Genomic DNA, 18,305 nt, shown 5'->3' with positions numbered 1-18,305 from the left:
TGGGTCTTCCACGAGAACTTTGTAACAAGTCACCCTTTGAAATTGAAACTAACAAAACTGAGTGACAATAAATTGGGTGACATCAGGTAGTTTCAAAATAATCCCAGGATGTAATTCAGCTCATGGTTGGTTGCATTAATATTGTCCTTCAAGATATCTACACCCATCTTACAAAGTCTGGTCGGGAAAATGGAAACATAAACAATATTCCAAAGAAAAACAAATATCACGTGTTAGACTTTGATATAAAACCAAGCAAAAAGGACAAAATAATTTACTAAAATCTTTAGGGGTGTGGGGCTGGGTTTGGAAAATATGCCCACATTAAATACTTGTTAAATCAACAGGCAATACTTTATTTGAGGTTTGACAGGAAAATTAGGAATTTAGTCACAGAAGCAATTTGTGGTTTTAGATGCAGCTTTCAAGTTAATAAGCAAATGAATTTGTGTTCAAATGCAATGTTTGTTAATATGTTTACTGAAGTGATGAGAATAATTGCAGTCCTTGAAAGAATGAATGTCTGAATTTGCATATTCAATACTTTATCCAAAAATAACTAGTTAGGCTTCAGCAATAATTGCTGAAGATACAAATGAGTTAAATTGTGATGCTGTGTTTTTAAAAATCAAGTTTTTAAAATGTGTTTTATGACACAGATTCCCATTTGTCACTCATTGATAAATTTTAAACATATATAATAAAAAAAGGAGGCAAACAGAGATTAAAGCTACACTGCGATTAAAAACAACTGTTGAGTTCACATAGTTAAAGCCTTGTTCAAATTCATCACTGATTGTCTTTCAATTATTCTTGAGGAGAATTATAGAAGACGGCTGCTATTTCTGCCTTCCCTGCATCCATTTCAGCTTTTTCTGGTAGCATCTTTCTCCTTCTCCTTTGAAGAGGCCACTCCTCCCAGGACCCAGGCGTGCCCAATGAGCACATTCCATATCTCAGGCCTTAGTGATTAGTTAAGAATACAACTGTGACCCAACTGATTTAACTTGTGTTTGATCAGTATGTGTTTTCCTTCCCCCTTGCCTCACTACCAAAACATAAGACCAGCAACAAAAAGATGTTAATTTTTTAACTGCCATCTTTAATATCTAAAATCTAACCTCCACATTTCTCCTGGGTTCTGACTGCTGACAGTATTAGCTATGTTTTTATTTCATGTTTTTCTGATGCCAATCAGAGCTTTTGATGACTCTAATAGGAAAGATGCCCTCTTTTTCCAGTTAATAGTCTGTGGAGGATATCAGTAGACCTAAGCAGTCATCTTTGTCACCTCAAGGGCAATCTGTCTTAAAATAGAGCCAAAAAGGAGGGCTCAATCCAAATTTAAGAATATCCTACACAATAAACAATGGACCACTTCTGATCCTGTGATCCTTCATGACACTCTTGACTCCCAAAATATGATCTAACCCCAAACGGCCTCTCTTTGTTTCCTCCCTGTTAACTTCATTCCATTTCTTTTTTCATGCCACCAATTTAGCTTTCACTGTTTGCTAAGCATTCTGAATGTAAGGATGAAGAACACACTGTCTTCACCTTGAAGGGAGTTACATCCGACCAGGTAAACCCACTTCATTTTGGTAAGTTTTATAATCCAGGAAGGCCTAGGTGCAATGCGCAGTACATGGCTGAAGCATGGAATCCAGCTCTGAGGATATCGAGAAGGCTTCATGGGAGAGACAGTAGCACAGCCAAGTTTCAAATGCCCTGTAAGAGACACTGTCTACCTCTGCTTGCCTCAGGCACCATAGAAATTCTTTCTTCTTTATGGTTTGCAATCATTCCAACCTTGTAAACATTTCATTGCTCTTAGTAGCTGACTCTGTGTGTGGGGACCAGAGCTCATCAGCTAGAGAAGTCAGGATGCTAAAAGGAGTTGAGCTTGAGGATAGGCTCAGAGAATTGGGCCTAGTAATCTAGCACAACAAATTACATTTCCTTAGGGCCAAGGGAATTTGGAGGAACAATAATTCTTACTTGCCTTGGAGCACAAAAGTAAAATAACAGTGACATCAGATCTTACATGGCAACAAGATATACATAAGGGACAAATTGCATATAATCAAAAATATATTTTAAATATATTTCATATTTTATTAAATAGAATATATCATATATTATACATACATGGTACGTGGTACGATGTATAGTATTATGTGGTGTGTCTCCACACGGATGTGTGTTTAGATAACAGATAAACGCCTTACATTTACTCCTTGGATAAACGGTGAGCAGAAATTAGTCCATTATTTTTTCTTCGTTCTTATACTGAATGCATTTAGTGGACTTTCAGTAAATTAAACATGTGCAGGATGTAACTCCATTATAGGGAACTCTACTTAAAAGGGAGAAACTGTGGCCGAGAGATCTGCATTTTGCAATGTTATATAGTCCTTACAACGTGTATATCCAAGATTCCTCACACTGTACTTTATTAAAATTATTTACTTGTTATATAAAGCTGGAAGAGAATGATGTTCTGGTTGCTTCCTTGTGATGAGAGAAAAACAGAAGAGCATTTATAGAAAAGAGTTGTGGATCCAAGGGTCAGAGCAGAGCAGTGCTGTCTGATAGAACTTTCTGCAAGCACCAGAAATTTCATCTGTGTTGTCCAATACAGCAGCAATTAGCTACATGTGACTACTGACCACTTGAAATCAGGCTGCTGTGACTGAGGAACTGAATTCCTAGATTAACGGATTTAAACGTACATGGCCACCCTTGGCTACTGGCTACCATATTGGACAGCACAGCCTGTAAGTGTCCAGCCCGACTAAACTTTGTGAACACAAAGGCCACATGGGACACATTCACTTTTAAGGCTTATCTTCTTTGGCCTACATTATATTTAAAAAGAAAAACAGTCAATATTAGACGTAGATTCAAAAAAGAAAATTTCTCAATTTTAAACATCTCTTGAAAAGGTTTTGTAATATTGGACCAGGACTCCTGGATGGTAACAACCGGCTAGTGTTAAGGAGCAGTCGTGAACAGTGGATGGACCTGTGGCTGAATGTGGGACGGTCTCCAGTCATTATTCAGTATGTCCATATGTTCCTAAGGCAGGGCCACCTCTTTTAGTTTTGTTACTTACCTGGTCCCCATTGGCATTTGAATACTATACTCCAGTCTAACCCAAATATGTGGTCCCTTTTAATGCTGAATGGCATCAGTAGAAGTGACTAGGGAGCCTCCTATTTGGGGTCTTTCATCTTAGCAAATGATGGGCATTTTTAACCCTTTGAAAAGTTGGAGAAAATCCTTCCCATTTAAAAAAGTTATTAATACTTCCTCAGGGTAACCTCTTTCAGCATCATCAGCAATTACAAGGAGACTGAATACTAATTAACCTTTAAATACAGGCTTTGGGGCTCAGGCGGGAAGATGCAAAAGAAAGAATAAAATTCTCAATTAAACCCTAAAACAAGTAATTTCTCTTGAGAATTTCTGAACTTTTGGATTTCTAATATGGCCAATTAAGAGTTCTTTTTATCCAGTGGGATAATAACAAAGACAAGATTTCTCATCAGAGAAGTGTGCCTCAGTCTACAAGACAAGCTCTGGGTTTTCAAAGGACATTTTTTTATAAGACTCATAGACTTTATTCTGAAACTTGGGAAATGTGTTTGGACTGCTTTTAATTTATAGCTTCACACGAACCGCTAATTTTCCTCCTTGATATCTTTCTTTTCCCTCCCTCCCTCTCTCTCTCTCTATCTATGTGCTTAGATTTATAAATACTTATTACAAAAAGGTTTCCTTTCTCTGACTTTATGTAAAAAAAAAAAAAAAAAAGAAAAAAAAAACCCATGTTATTTATTTATGTCCTCAAAGTCATTACCTATTTACACTACTTATCCATAATTTTTATTTTATTTTTTATCCGTAATTTTTAAAGGATAGCAAAAAATAAGAACAAGCAAGCATATTTTCTTCTGGAACAATTAAAGAATAATGCAGAATATTACCTGGTTGACTACTAAAGTCAAAAGCTAGGGAAAGGGGCTTCCCTGGTGGCGCAGTGGTTAAGAATCTGCCTGCCAATGCAGGGGACAGGGGTTCGAGCCCTGTCTGGGAGGATCCCACATGCCACGGAGCAACTAAGCCCGTGAGCCACAACTACTGAGCCTGCGCATCTGGAGCCTGTGCTCCGCAACGGGAGAGGCCGCAACAGTGAGAGGCCCGCACACTGCGATGAAGAGTGGCCCCCGCTCGCCGCAACTGGAGAAAGCCCTTGCACAGAAACGAGGACCCAACGCAGCCAAAAATAAATAAATTAATTAAAAAAAAAAAAGCTAGGGAAAAAAATCAGGCCATAAATGAAGGTGTTATCTAGGTAGACACGGTCATAATTACAACCCACATCAGTCTATATTCCCATTTATTCCATTAGCACAACCTATTACTTATACAGATACCATGGATAACAGGGAGTTGTTGCTTATTATAGGAAAGCCTAATATTTTCACAATGAAAAGAGGTTCCCTAGTGCTTTTTCAATGTCTCAATTTCTTTTTTTTTTTTTAATTAATTAATTTATTTATTTTTGCCTGCGTTGGGTCTTCGTTGCTGCATGCCGGCTTTCTCTAGTTGCGGTGAGCTGGGGCCATTCTTCGTCGTGGTGCACGGGTTTCTCATTGCGGTGGCTTCTCTTGCTGAGGAGCACAGGCTCTAGGCGTGCAGGCTTAAGTAGTTGCGGTACGCAGGCTCAGTAGTTGTGGCTTGCGGGCTCTAGAGTGCAGGCTCAGTAGTTGTAGTGCACGGGCTCAGTTACTCTGCTGCATGTGGGATCTTCCTGGACCAGGGCTCAAACCCATGTCCCCCGCATTGGCAGGCAGATTCGTAACCACTGTGCCACCAGGGAAGCCCCCAAGGTCTCAATTTCTAATGACTATAAAGTGAAATTTTATACTGGTTAGAATTCTTTTTTTGTTTGTTTTTGAATTTTTGAATTTTATTTATTTTTTTATACAGCGGGTTCTTGTTAGTTATCCATTTTATATATATTAATGTATATATGTCAATCCCAATCTCCCAATTCATCCCACCACCACCACCCCACCCCCCCGCCGCTTTCCCCCCTTGGTGTCCATACATTTGTTCTCTACATCTGTGTCTCAGTTTCTGCCCTGCAAACCAGTTCATCTGTACCATTTTTCTAGGTTCCACCTATATGCGTTAATATACGATATTTGTTTTTCTCTTTCTGACTTACTTCACTCTGTATGACAGTCTCTAGATTGAATGGATAAAGAAGATGTGGTACATATATACAATGGAATATTACTCAGCCATAAAAAGGAACGAAATCGGGTCGTTTGTAGAGACGTGGATGAACACTGGTTAGAATTCTTAGCTTTAGAAAATCTTTCGAGCTATAATGAAAGTGTCTGCTCTATTTTCCTACAAACCAAATATTTTAAAACAATAACTAGCATGTAAAATTTCTTCATTTATCAGACTTAAAACCGATAAGTCAATTTCAGTCACACATCTCCTAATCTCAGATACAGATTTTTTTAGAATTTCAACATATAATATTTCAGGACATATAACAAATCATAAAAAGTACGGTGCAAAAGGCAGAATTTTATCAACATTTTATACATGTTATCAGTATGTTTAAACAAATACATTATGTTTACACAATGGCATCGTGTAAATATATCTGGTATCACTTTAAATGTATTAATCTGGAATTAAAATAAATACCTGATATATAAAGAAATAATTACAACAAAAGGCTGTTTCTGGATTTCTAAGCTCAGGTCTTCTTGCTGTTTGGTTAAACTTTACAAACATAATTAATCTATTCATTTAGAAATAAACTGCTGTATGACTATATCTTGTATCTTGACAATTTTGCAGCTGAACACATTTATCACCAAATTATTCACAAGATAAATGCCAGGAAATAACTTTACTGACAACAACAACAAAAAAACCCAGCCCACACATGAGTCATTTACATGGATTCTTCATAATATTCACAGTCGTGTCTAAAAGGATAATCTTCCATTTCAGGGACAAACAAACAGATACATTTAGGAAGTGTTAGAATGTCCTACAAAAATGCCAGGAATAAATGTTTCCAGGATAATGTCTTGTTAAGTGGATCTGTTCATCTTCCCCCAAAAGAAGAAAATATTTTCAGCTTTTGTACGTGCTATGTCTGGTTAATTGGACTGGCTCATAAAACACAGCTTCTTGTTTTTTTAATCATGTTAGGGACTTCCCTGGTGGTCCAGTGGTTAAGACTGCACGCTTCCAATGCAGGGGGCGCAGGTTCAATCCCTGGTCGGGGAAATAAGATCCCAAGGCCACACAGTGCAGCCAAAAAAAATAAAATCATGTTATACTTTTCTTACTTCTATAGGTTAAGGAAGAGGCAGACAGAAAACTTTCCATCACCTCTGTCAGTTCTAACCAGTAACCTGGAATCTTTACATTTATTTTGTTGAAAACACACAACAGGTGCTCAATAAATATGTTGTTGCTTACTGTTGAAAGAAACTGACCTTGATTACTTCCAGATGCAAAAATACAAAGGTCTACCTTCTAGCCTAATGCTGACCCAGTTTAACAATGACTGTTCGTTTCTGTTATCCACATGGGTTAAGCAAACAATAGAAGATCTACTCGAAACATTTAGAATTTCATTAATAAAGGCTGAAGTCTGCTTGTTCTGCAGGTTATAGAAAAGGTTTTGCCAAGCGAACTAATACTGTAAACAGAGTGTTTGAGACAAATGCTCACAGTACTCAAGAGCATGTTGTTTTCAAGGTGCCTCAAGCATTTTCTCGTAACCATTTATACGAAAGCAGCATATGCTATTTATAAATAATTCATCTCTTCATTAAAGTGGGCCCCCTGAGCACCCCTAAAAGTAAAAATCGTTAATCTTATATTATTTAATAAAGTAAATATCCATCCCATCCAAATAATCCACCATCATCTCCCAAATGTTAATATTTTTATCTTAAGGTGATGGGAGTTCACTTTTTTTTCTTTTTTCCTTATACCTTTCTGTGTTGTTTGAAAGTTTTCAGTGAACAAGTCATTATTTATATAATCTGAGATACACACTTTCACATGAAAAAATATAATAAATTTATTTTCTCTTCAAGAATAATTAAAATGACTTCAGTAGGAATGCATTTTATTCTTCTATACTTAATGAACTTTCTAACATATACTCAGTAAAATAGCAAAGGAAGGATAGATGCTGTTACCTTTTTCTCAAACTATGATTGCTACATACCTTTACAACACATTGAATTTCATCCCCACAATGGATGTGTTCCCAAGGACTACACGTAAATCCAAATCTATACATTGTTTTACCACAAATCAATGAAAAAACACTGTTTATTTAAGAGACTCCACCATGTTTCTCTTTAATCAAGAAATCTTACTGTAAAGTGATAATCAATCAAATATACACAATATGGAGCCAAATGTTTATGTATGAACTCTGCTGAATATAGCAGACAACTATAGCTTCATGTATTATTTCTTACTGATAGCATAAATATACGGAAGCAAAAAAAAGTTCACAATTGCTACATCGTTTTTTCTTAATTTGGATTTTCAAACATTCCACTGTACCTGTAATGAGGTGAAGGGTTGCCTCGTGCTTCACAATTTAAAGTTATTTTTTTATCCTCTGAACCAACAGGAAAAATGCTGTTGCTGGGTTCTTTGATAAACACTGGGCCTTGTAAGAGCAGCTCACCTACATGGGTGGGAAAAATAATCGTAATAAGTAAAAGCTACTGTACAAGCTGCACTCTACAATTAAAGAAGAAAAGCAAGCAACTAGTGTCTGCTCTTTAAAAAAAAAAAAGGAAAGAAAAAGCAGGCTTTGCTTCTTCCCTCATCCACAAAGATGCCCTGTAGGCACTGCTTTGTTTGTAAGCATCACTTAAGCCATCTTTAACAGCCTAGTAACACTTCTAAGAGAATGAAAATTATTATCAAAACCACTGCCATATTCATAAGATTACTTAAAAGAATAAATAAGGCTGTACTAATTACTTTTTGTAACATAAACTCTTCCTAAATTATCGTTGGTAAATTACCTAGTCTAGGACGCCTTTCTGTCATAAGCCTCTTTACAAAACTTAAGCTGTATTGAAAATCACTTGAATCCCTGACTATTGTCTTTCTCATAAAACCCTACCATGCCTGCAAATCTGAATGCTGACAATGTTATTTTGCACTCTGACCTCAAAACACTCAATATTTGGTGGAATTTCCATTTTACTACTAGCAAATTGAAAAGAAGGATACAGCACTGAACAAGTGTCCTTTAAAAAGTGTTTCTACGTTGGTTAAGAGAACTTGAACATTCTGAGACTTTCCACATACACACACACAAAATTAAAAACCTGTGTCTTTGTACTATGAATTTCAAAAGGAATGAGATAATGCCATCACCAAATGTTTATGCTACTGCAATTGTATAATCATTACCAGAGCCTTTCTGAAAACAAACATATTCACAGGGGAAAAAAAAAAAAAAAGCTCTTTTCTCTCCTATCTTGAAATGCTCAGTAAAGTTGCAGAGAATGAATAATCAGACTAAGAGACAAACACAACCCATGAACAGACGACAAAGAAAATGAGACGGAAAGTAACCCCCAAAAGCCCAGAAACCATTTTGGCTACTTAACTAAGTAATAACATTACAACATTAATAAAAATGTTTCCCATAATAACTGGAATAATAAAGTAACATAATACTGAAAATAATCATTGAAATGAAGAAAAAGCAGCAAAGCCACCACGTGAACCCCATGTGCCCACATCTTTTCTTTAATCTCCACCACGCTCTGTGAGGTAAGTACCATAATTATTCCCAGTGCACAGAAGAGAAGTGTGGAATCTAAGAGTGGTTAGGTGAAGCGAGCAAGTACACACAGCTTCTCAGAATGTACACACTGGAGATTATCTGATTCCAGTTCTTGTAGTGATACCCTCTGGACTTCTGCCCAGTGAATTTGGCCTTGCCATTAATCTGGCCTTTGGGAGGTAATCTATGTCTTACCTGATAGCAATGCCTTTGTTTAGTGTGAGGACTGGCCACCCTGGGTCTGAGGGTGGGAATGGCCACACCTGATAGTCCTGGATGGGGGCTGACCACACTAGAAAGACCAACCACATGACTGACAGTAGGAGATTTTGGCCACATGGGATGAGGTGACTTGGAAACTGCTCTCAACCCCATATGCAATCAATCAACCATGACTGCAGAATGAAACCCCAGTAAAAACTTTGGATGCTGAGGTCTGACGAGCTTTCTGGTTGCCAATACTCCTCGTGTGCTGTCACACAAAAACACCAGGATGGTAACACATCCTGGGGACAACAAAAGCTTAGCATTCAGAACTCTTCTAGAGTCTGCCCTATGCTTCTCTTCCTTTGACTGATTTTAATATGTATCTTTTCCCGGTAATAAACCATAATCATGAGTATACCAGCTTTCAGTGACTCCTGTCAGTTCTTCTCGTGACTAACCAAACTCAGAATTCGCAACTGATGATATAAATGAGGGCAGTCTGGGGACTGTGCACTCAAACTTCAAAGTTTGGTTAACTCTGGGCAGCCTTCCACTGCAACATCACCATACAGTTAACCCTTACTACTGCCCACCATGATTTAAGAAAGCAGTGGGCTATCCTCGGAAGTCCCTGGTTTTTGTTTTCGTTTTTGTTTTTTGCTTTACAATGTTGTTACTTTCTGCTGTTTAACAAAATGAAATCAGCTATACATATACATATATCCCCATATCCCCTCCCTCTTACGTCTCCCTCCCACCTTCCCTATCCCACCCCTCTAGGTGGACACAAAGCACCGAGCTGATCTCCCTGTGCTATGCAGCTGCTTCTCACTAGCTATCTATTTTACATTTGGTAGTGCATATATGTCAATGCCACAAGTCCCTGGTTTTTATTTACACATAAGGGGAAAACGTCACAAGGGAAAAGAAAATCTCACTTTTCCTTTGCGGAAAAGGACAACCTCCAGAAGAAAGGAATTTTGAAACAGCTACTAATCAAATAGTCCCTAATCAAAAAAGAACCAATGCTGTCATTTTCTTGAATTTTTTCCCTTCAAACAGTTTACTGCATAAAAATAAATACAAAAATGACAGTGTTTTATTAATTTGAACATACTTCTGTCTGTTACAATGTCTGTTTGTAAATATTTGCAAAGAGGGTGGATTTTTCATAGCGTTGTTTCTAGTGCAATGGCTTCTGATTTATTTTCAGTGACATATATTTTATTCATTTAGGAGATGGTATAGCATCACTGTCCTGACGAACTGATGTACACAGGGCTTGAAAGCAATGATATTTTAACATAATGACATACATTTGAAACTAGCAGGTAAGTTGGGGAAGGAAACCAACAGAAGGAAAACTGGGTCTAGATAAGAAGGGGGTGATTTCAATGCAAACGACAAAGAGAGGTTTTTTAAAAATTTCCTACAAGTGACCACAATGAAAACCCAAACATCCATCATCATCCAATAAAAGTCAAATTCCCAAATGATGTTCTAATTCTTCTCTAGAGACTGCTATACATTTTAGATGATGGTATTAAATACTTAGAAACATTTTTTTCTGAGACCCTTTTGAAAGAGGGATGATAATAGCTAATTTACTAACATTTATGTGCCAGGCACTGTACTCAGCCATTTGTCAGCCTCATCTCCCTATTCCCAGGCTGCCTTTGACCCATCCCCTACTTTCTGAGGTCCAGCTGCACTGCCATCCTTGTCTTCGCCTCTCAGACATGCTGAGCTTTGGGTTGACCTTCCTTCTTCTTCTTGTGCTCTGGTTTCCTTTTGTCATTCAGAACTCAGCGTAACTGTCATCTTCTCAGCTTAAATGAGACTGCTCCCCCCCTCTAAGTCATTACTCACCCCTCACTTCCACCACGTATCAGCACATCTCACTGTCTCTCACTACCTGTAAACAGTATACACGTTTATATGAGTGTTTGCTGTTTATCTGTATCTAATTCATTGCTGCCTCCCCAACTCCTAGAACATGGCAGATATTCAATATCTGCTGAATACACAATTAAGATGAATGAAGAAATTCTCTCAATAACTCAATATAAGGCAGATATTAATTTACAGCTGGTGGCTGATAAACCTAAGATTTTAATTCCAGAGCTTATTTTCTCACCTGGTAGTTGTTTGGCCTCCCCAGAAGAAATGAGACCCAGAGAGGTTAAATAACCAACCAAGGTAACACAGTGTTTTAGTGAGAGACCTGGGATCACACCCCAGTGGTCACAGTCTTGGTTTGTTTTCCATTTCCATTAAACCACACTGTTCTAAATATGCTCAAAGGTGAAAATTAACCATCAGTTTGCTTTTTCAACTTCAGTATTTCCTGATGACACTGGAGTTAACAGCCTGTGAGGCACATACCCGCCATTTCTGAAATTTAAGGCTCCTAAAGGCTTTTCAGACCATCAGCAGCCATTCAAGAGTCTCCAACGACTCCTAAAATTTAAGTACAAATTAATAAACAGGAACTTCCCTGGTGGCACAGTGGTTAAGAATCTGCCTGCCAATTCAGGGGACACGGGTTCGAGCCCTGGTCCGGGAAGATCCCACATGCCGCGGAGCAACTAAGCCCGTGTGCCACAACTACTGAGCCTGCACCCTAGAGCCCGCGTGAGCCACAACTACTGAAGCCCGCGCGCCTAGAGCCCGTGCTCCGCAACAAGAGAAGCCACTGCAATGAGAAGCCCGCGCACCGCAACGAAGAGTGGCCCCTGCTCGCCGCAACTAGAGAAAGACTGTGCGCAGCAATGAAGACCCAATGCAGCCAAAAATAAATAAATAAATTTATAAAGAAAAAAATCAAACATGACAGGTTGGTCCACGCTTCATACTCAGAAAACACACAAAGGCCACTCAATCTTGTTTCCCCAGAATAATATCGGTGATGAGAGATGCCGGGTTATAATGTTCTAGTCTCCTGCTAGCAATATAAGCTTAAAAGGAAAAGATTCTGAAGTCTTTGCTAACCTAAAGGAAATTATCCAACAGTTTCTTCAAAGCTAATTTTGATCCTCCAGAGGACAAAACCTTGACTATTCATACAGATATTCATAACCAGCAAAAAGCAGCTTGGCTGAAAACAGAAGGAGGCCTCATGCCTAACTAAATGGATTCAATGTAACATTTAGATTGATGCTAAACTTTACTTTTTGTGACGGGGGCATTTTTTTGATATGCTGGCCTGGCTCCCAAGCTCCATTTTAAGTTTACAACCTAAAATAAACGGCATATAACACCTCCGAACAGGACTAATAATTCCAAAAATCCAATCCTGAGGTGTTTTTTTTCCCCTCCAAACACCCAGAGGCTACTAGTAATAACTCCCTTTGAATGTAAGTACAAGCTTTATGAGCTCCTAAGGTAATGTCACTAAAAGATCAAGCTGTGGCCAATCAATTCTAATGGTCATACTCCATACAATTTCTATGAAGAATGACAGAGAGGAACAAAGGATTGCAGGCAGTTGCATTACTTTTACTAAAAGAAATAAAAGTCCTAAAATACTACAGTGTTATCTCTGAAATTCCTACAGAAAAGGAAAGCATACCCCATTTTCCCTTGCTGACTTACATCATAGCTACATGACACAAAAAAGGAGGAAATGAAGAGGGTAAATCCAAAAAGAGAGCTAGGGTTGGTAGTGCTGTTTAAGGCAGAATGTAAAAGAAGGTGCATCTAGAAAGGAATATTCAATGTAGTTAAAAGAGATATCTGACCCAAACAGAAGGATCTCTAGCCCAGGTCAGAGAAAGTAAAATAATATGCTGCCAGTGAGATGCGATCTAAATTCCAGGCCTTACTATTCCACAGGAAAGAAAATTTAAGATGGAAACACTCTGTAGCAGTGGGACATCACCTTTGATTTTGGCATTGGCGGTCTACAGCTAGAAAATGCTTAAAAAAAAAAAAAAGCAAGGGATGACTAAAATAAAATTACATTTATATTCTTCCAATGTCAGGGGAGGCTGAAGAATTCAATCTTAAGATAATTCATTTCTTTAACAAATATTTGAAGGCCAGACACGCACACCATGTGCAAAACTAGCTGTGGCAGATACTGTCGGTTGTCTACACAGCAGTTCTTCCCTAATTGTTTTCCTTGCCTTCAGAACTTGCCTTTTCATCAGAGATGCTGAAAGAACCAGATATGTTACCTTTCCAGGACTCTTTGTAGTTTTTGACTGGAAAGCAGGGTAGACAGGGGAGATTGGGTTATGAGACCAGTAACAGCCAAAAAGGGGTATATTAGTTTGCTAGGTCTGCCATAACAGAGTACCACAAACTGGGTTGTTTAAGCAACAGAACTTAATTTGTCTCACAGTTTGGAGGCTAGAATTCTCAAATCAAGGTGTGGGCATGGTTGATTTCTTCCGAGGGCTCTGAGGTGAGGATCTGTTCCAGGCTTGTCTCCCTGGCTTATAGGTGTCCTCTTCTCCCTGGGTCTCTTCACCTCATCTTCCCTCTCTGTGTGTCTCTATATCCAAATTTCCCCCCTTAATAAGGATACATGCATAATGGATTTGGGTCCATCCTGATGATCTAATCTTCACTAATTACATCTGCAATGACCCTGTGTCCAAATAAGGTCACATTCCGAGTTCCTGAGGATTAGGGCTTCAACACACAAATGTTGAGGGGATACATTTCAATCCATAACAAGAGGTAAAGGAAAATCTGCTAGAGGCTTCTAGGAAAGGGTCCTCACATCTTTGAGTTCTTGAACCAACATGAACCACGTTAACTCTAAACATCACGTGTTGGAAAAATAAACCTCTGACTCGTTGTCACCTGCAGCTCAATCTACTCTAACTCACATGCTAAAAAAAAAAAATTAAAAAAAAAAAACAGGGAAAAGACAATATAGCATACTTTAGATGAGAAAGAACAATAAAACATGAGGAATAACTAATTCATCCATTTCCCACACCTGGAAATGTTATCAAGCAATTAGGTTAAAAGGAAAAATGCTGGAGTGTGACAGCGTGACAGAGGGCATTAGAAAGTGCTAAAATTCTTTAAATTGCTAAGTTAATAGTTTACTACTTGATTTGCTCAGTCGTTACTTCATGCTTTGTCCATAAACAGAAATGGAGAAACTGCATGAGAAGCAGTATTCAATAGTTACGGAATTAGAACTGAAAGTGGCTGTTTAAGCTTTACAAGTACTAGAAATAAATGTTCACATAAATGAATGCTCCTCCCTAAAGTGGCAGATCCTTTTCAACACATGACAATTTTTTTAAACCAAGAATTGTATTTTTCCTCTCACTGCAACCTGCCTACAAAAAACACACTAAGACTCATACCCATACACGTTTACTTACCTAATAGTCATGTTTAAGGTTAAATATCTGGACTTTAGCACTTTAGTAAACCAATCACAGATTTTGATGAAAGTTGTCCCCTGTTTCACTGGATGGATGAATATTCAATATGTAATACAGTTGAGTAAAATAAGAGAATTTGGGAATACTTCTGTGGGTAGCTAATATTTTATCTTGATGCTTTTAATCCAATGGCTATATTTCTGATTTGTGAAATATCTTTACATTTCAGTGATACGTTTAACCAATTTACAGTCATATTGCAGGAAATAATGTACTGGGGAGAAAACAAACTTAGAGGAGATGGGTTGAAGTCTTAGTAGATTAAAATGTTTTCATAATACTCTGTCTTTCTTTATTTAAATACATGTTATTGTCTTTTTATGAATGTGAGTTCTCGTGCTTTTGAATCTCCCTGACATCTTTCCATAATACCCAGTCCATAATTATACCTTTCTTGCTAGATGGCTTAATAGCAACTCCACATGATAAAAAAATGTTACAGTGCTATTGTTAGATGCAGTGTGCCATGTGTACAATACACCCAGGAATACACAATCCATGACTCATTTATTTGAAAAGAAAAAAAACACTTATAACTCCACTTTTATTATACCAACTTTTACTGAATATCTCTGAAGTGTGCAAATTCATAAGGTTCTCCCCAATCATACTGAATTGAAAACACTTCATTAATCAACTCTTTTAAAAACATTTCTTTAGTATACTTCTCTCAAAGAATTTAATAGAGCTGGTTATATTTGTGGTTTCTATTCTTTACCAAAGAGATTGGGTCAAGGCTTTCTGGGGCCCAAGCATGACTTTCTTCGTGTATTTTAGAAAGAATGTTTCATATCAAACTCTAGTTGAAGGCTATTGTTTTCTATGAAAAAATAATTATACAATAAAGAATTCCTATGGTTGTAATGGAGAAGCCATTAAGAAGTAATGAGAACTGGTGATTGCATTTTGTAGCATTTTTGCAGCTGTAATCTCATAAAGCAGAAAAGAGCATACTCTTTTCCTGCCTGCACCTCCATAAGCAGAAGCCAGCACTGTGTTTGTAAATGTCTAAGTATATGAAATACCATCTAGATCTCTCTTCCCACTTCTTTCCCCAAACAAGGATCCTGCTTTTATATTTCTAGACCACTGAGGGGAATTAAGCTGGGTTGTAGGGTAGGTATGGAGATCAAAGAAAGCAGGACAAAGGACAACCACTCCCAAAACTGTATTTGGAACTACGGGTGTTGGTAGGGGAAAGTTTCTCAGAGTTGCAGAAACTTAAATAGTTAAATAATTTTTCAAATTATTTTTCATTTGATCCACAATTAAGATTTATTTTTCATCATGATTTATTGTAGACACAGTATGCATGTGTATACACACACACACAACTGATTAAAAAGTTTCTTGAAATAATACTAATTCTCACTGCATACTGAATCATAACATTTTTTCTATTCTCTTCTATTCTATTCCATTTTCTACCCCCAATTTGATAATCCATGGTCTAGAAGCATCCTTTCTTGTCCCCAGTGTCCTAGATTATTATCTGGCGGGGCGGGGGGGGGGGGAGTGGAATTGTAATGATTGCAAGGTATTTCTTTCATTTCCTTCACTTAAGAATGATACCAACCTTGACAATGAAGGAAAAGACCCAACCACATTCAAAATGGTGGTTGCAAGATGTAGTGATGACAAGAGAGCCTTCTCCAAATCTGTTTAACAGCTACATCCTCCGTAGGCTTGGGGAGAACAAACAATATTGTGCACTACTCCTAGCCTGGCAATGAAGGAAACATATTTTATTCCAAAAAACAGTGTTCCTCAGTTCTGTATAATATGGAGCAAAATCCCTTGTCATAAATACTTCATAAACACATGCACAGTCTCAAATGTCAACAAAGAAAAAATAAACACTGACCATCAGGCCCTACTCTAGACACTTTGTATCTACCAAGTCACCTTATTCTCAGTGAATATTAAACACTGAATAAAAAATGGTACTCATTTGAATGTTATTGCTTTCGTTAATACTGACATGGATTATAAATAATAATCCTGAGGGTTGGTGAGGATGAGTTACATCTCTCTACATTTTTGGTACCACCATTCTGGAGAACCTTTTGGTGGTAGGTATGAGAAGCTACAGTCATGTAGGAAGTCTAAAGAAACTCCACTAAATTATTTCATTAATCCTTCCTCCATATAACCATTTAGTAGTAATCTTTCCCCATTCTGAATTCTTAGAACAATTTTTGTGTATTTCATTCATCACAATTTCCCTAGCCTACCATATACTACGTTTACTTGTTTTTCACTCACAACTCCTCCATCCCCAGTGTTTAAACTTTTATAAGATAGTGACTATATTTAACACACATTTCAACCCCCCTAAGCATCCCCATCGTATTGTATATATTGGATAACTTGGTAAATTAACATTTGAAAGGAAATGTGTGTGTTTATGCTTCATCGCAAATGGTTTTAACTTACAAAATGTTATTGCTGATCAAAGAAAGAATCTGGCCATTGTCAGGACAATTGTATAAGCAAGTATCCTATCTCCAACTGGAATATGTATGTCCAACTACAAAATAATCCATTACATGAAAATATGAACTTACAGAAGCTAACTGAGTAACTGCATCTCTGACTCTTAGAAATACCCCCACTGTGTTCTTACAGTCAAGGCATTCACTGTTATTAGGTGGCTATTTCTGTTTGGGCAATTTGCAGGATCTTGGTCACCTACAATTCAGCCACTCCCTCAGAGTACTGAAAACACAGGTACTACGCAGGAGCTGCTTCCCTAAAGCCACGTATGAATGGCACTATTATAAGCAACAGCACTTTATTAGTAATCTCTTGTATAATTTCTGAGTGCTGAAGCAAAGCCCCATTTCTGGATTTTAATGACTTGTTTGAACAGTCACCAGAGTCATTAAAAAAAAAAAAAGTTGAGCTTTTGGTAGGCTGTATATTGCCCAGATCTCTAAGGAAGTTTTCTGTGCTTAAAGTTACTTTCAAGAGGGGTTTCAAGAGGGTTTCAAAACATCAGCATTTGCACAAGTTTTACCATTCCATGGAGTGGATCTCTTTGCAAAACAACCCCACATCTGTGATACATCATTTATGTGAACCACAAATTTACTTAACACATAACCAGCATGGAATTCTTACTTTAGTCTAATTCTTCTAAGGTTAGGATAGAATGTTAGGATTTCAATCAGTCACCTGTTGGCTGCCTGAACACACTCCACAGTTCTGTCTCTTCATCTCAGAATTTGAGCTTTACTTAGGAAGCCACGTTTGTTTTTCAGATAGAACCTGAGCTAGATTGTCTTTTCAGGGTTTTGTAAATCTGAGATTCTTTAATTATATGAAACGTGTATGATGTGACCCGTCATATATATTTGGAAACTCTAGTTTGGCCTCATTTAAAAATCCAAATGTGTTTGGCATAAAGTCAAATTTCACCTTTAAAAAAAATCGTAGGTCTAGCAATACTGGGCCTTCTTTCTCTCCTGGCACTCCTCATCTGGGCACTGTCATACAGAGAGAGCACATTCTCAGCTTTCCCTGAAGGCAGCCCTACAGGGAGTAACACATTCTGGGTTGTCAGTAAGAACTGCGCCTATAATTATGTGCAAAATAACTGTGTTTACCAAATAAGTTGTCGTGAACTGATTGATACCATTCTTCTGCCTGGAATGCTTCCCCAGTCTATCATTCAAGACACAGAGTCTCTTTTGATAGTCCAGCCAAAATGAATCCCACTTTATCAGAAATTCAATTGGATTATACCTCTCTCAAGCCTCTATATTTTAGTAATTTGTGTGCAGGTTTCCTCCTTTTTCCCCAACCTATGG

The 18,305-nt window shown here is 37.7% G+C and overlaps 1 protein-coding gene across 1 annotated transcript in view; it reads right to left on the bottom strand.

Annotated features, from left to right (window-relative positions):
• Positions 1-18,305, bottom strand: part of CNTN3 (contactin 3) — a 329,425-nt gene that overhangs the window by 197,616 nt on the left and 113,504 nt on the right. The window contains exon 3 of the mRNA XM_007192451.2: positions 7,630-7,756. Coding sequence (XP_007192513.1) covers positions 7,630-7,756 — 127 coding nt within the window. The remainder of the gene's footprint in view (positions 1-7,629; positions 7,757-18,305) is intronic.

This window comes from Balaenoptera acutorostrata, chromosome 10, assembly GCF_949987535.1.
Source record: "Balaenoptera acutorostrata chromosome 10, mBalAcu1.1, whole genome shotgun sequence".
In the NCBI taxonomy this organism is placed as follows: domain Eukaryota; kingdom Metazoa; phylum Chordata; class Mammalia; order Artiodactyla; family Balaenopteridae; genus Balaenoptera; species Balaenoptera acutorostrata.
This window is presented reverse-complemented; position numbering and strand designations above follow the sequence as displayed.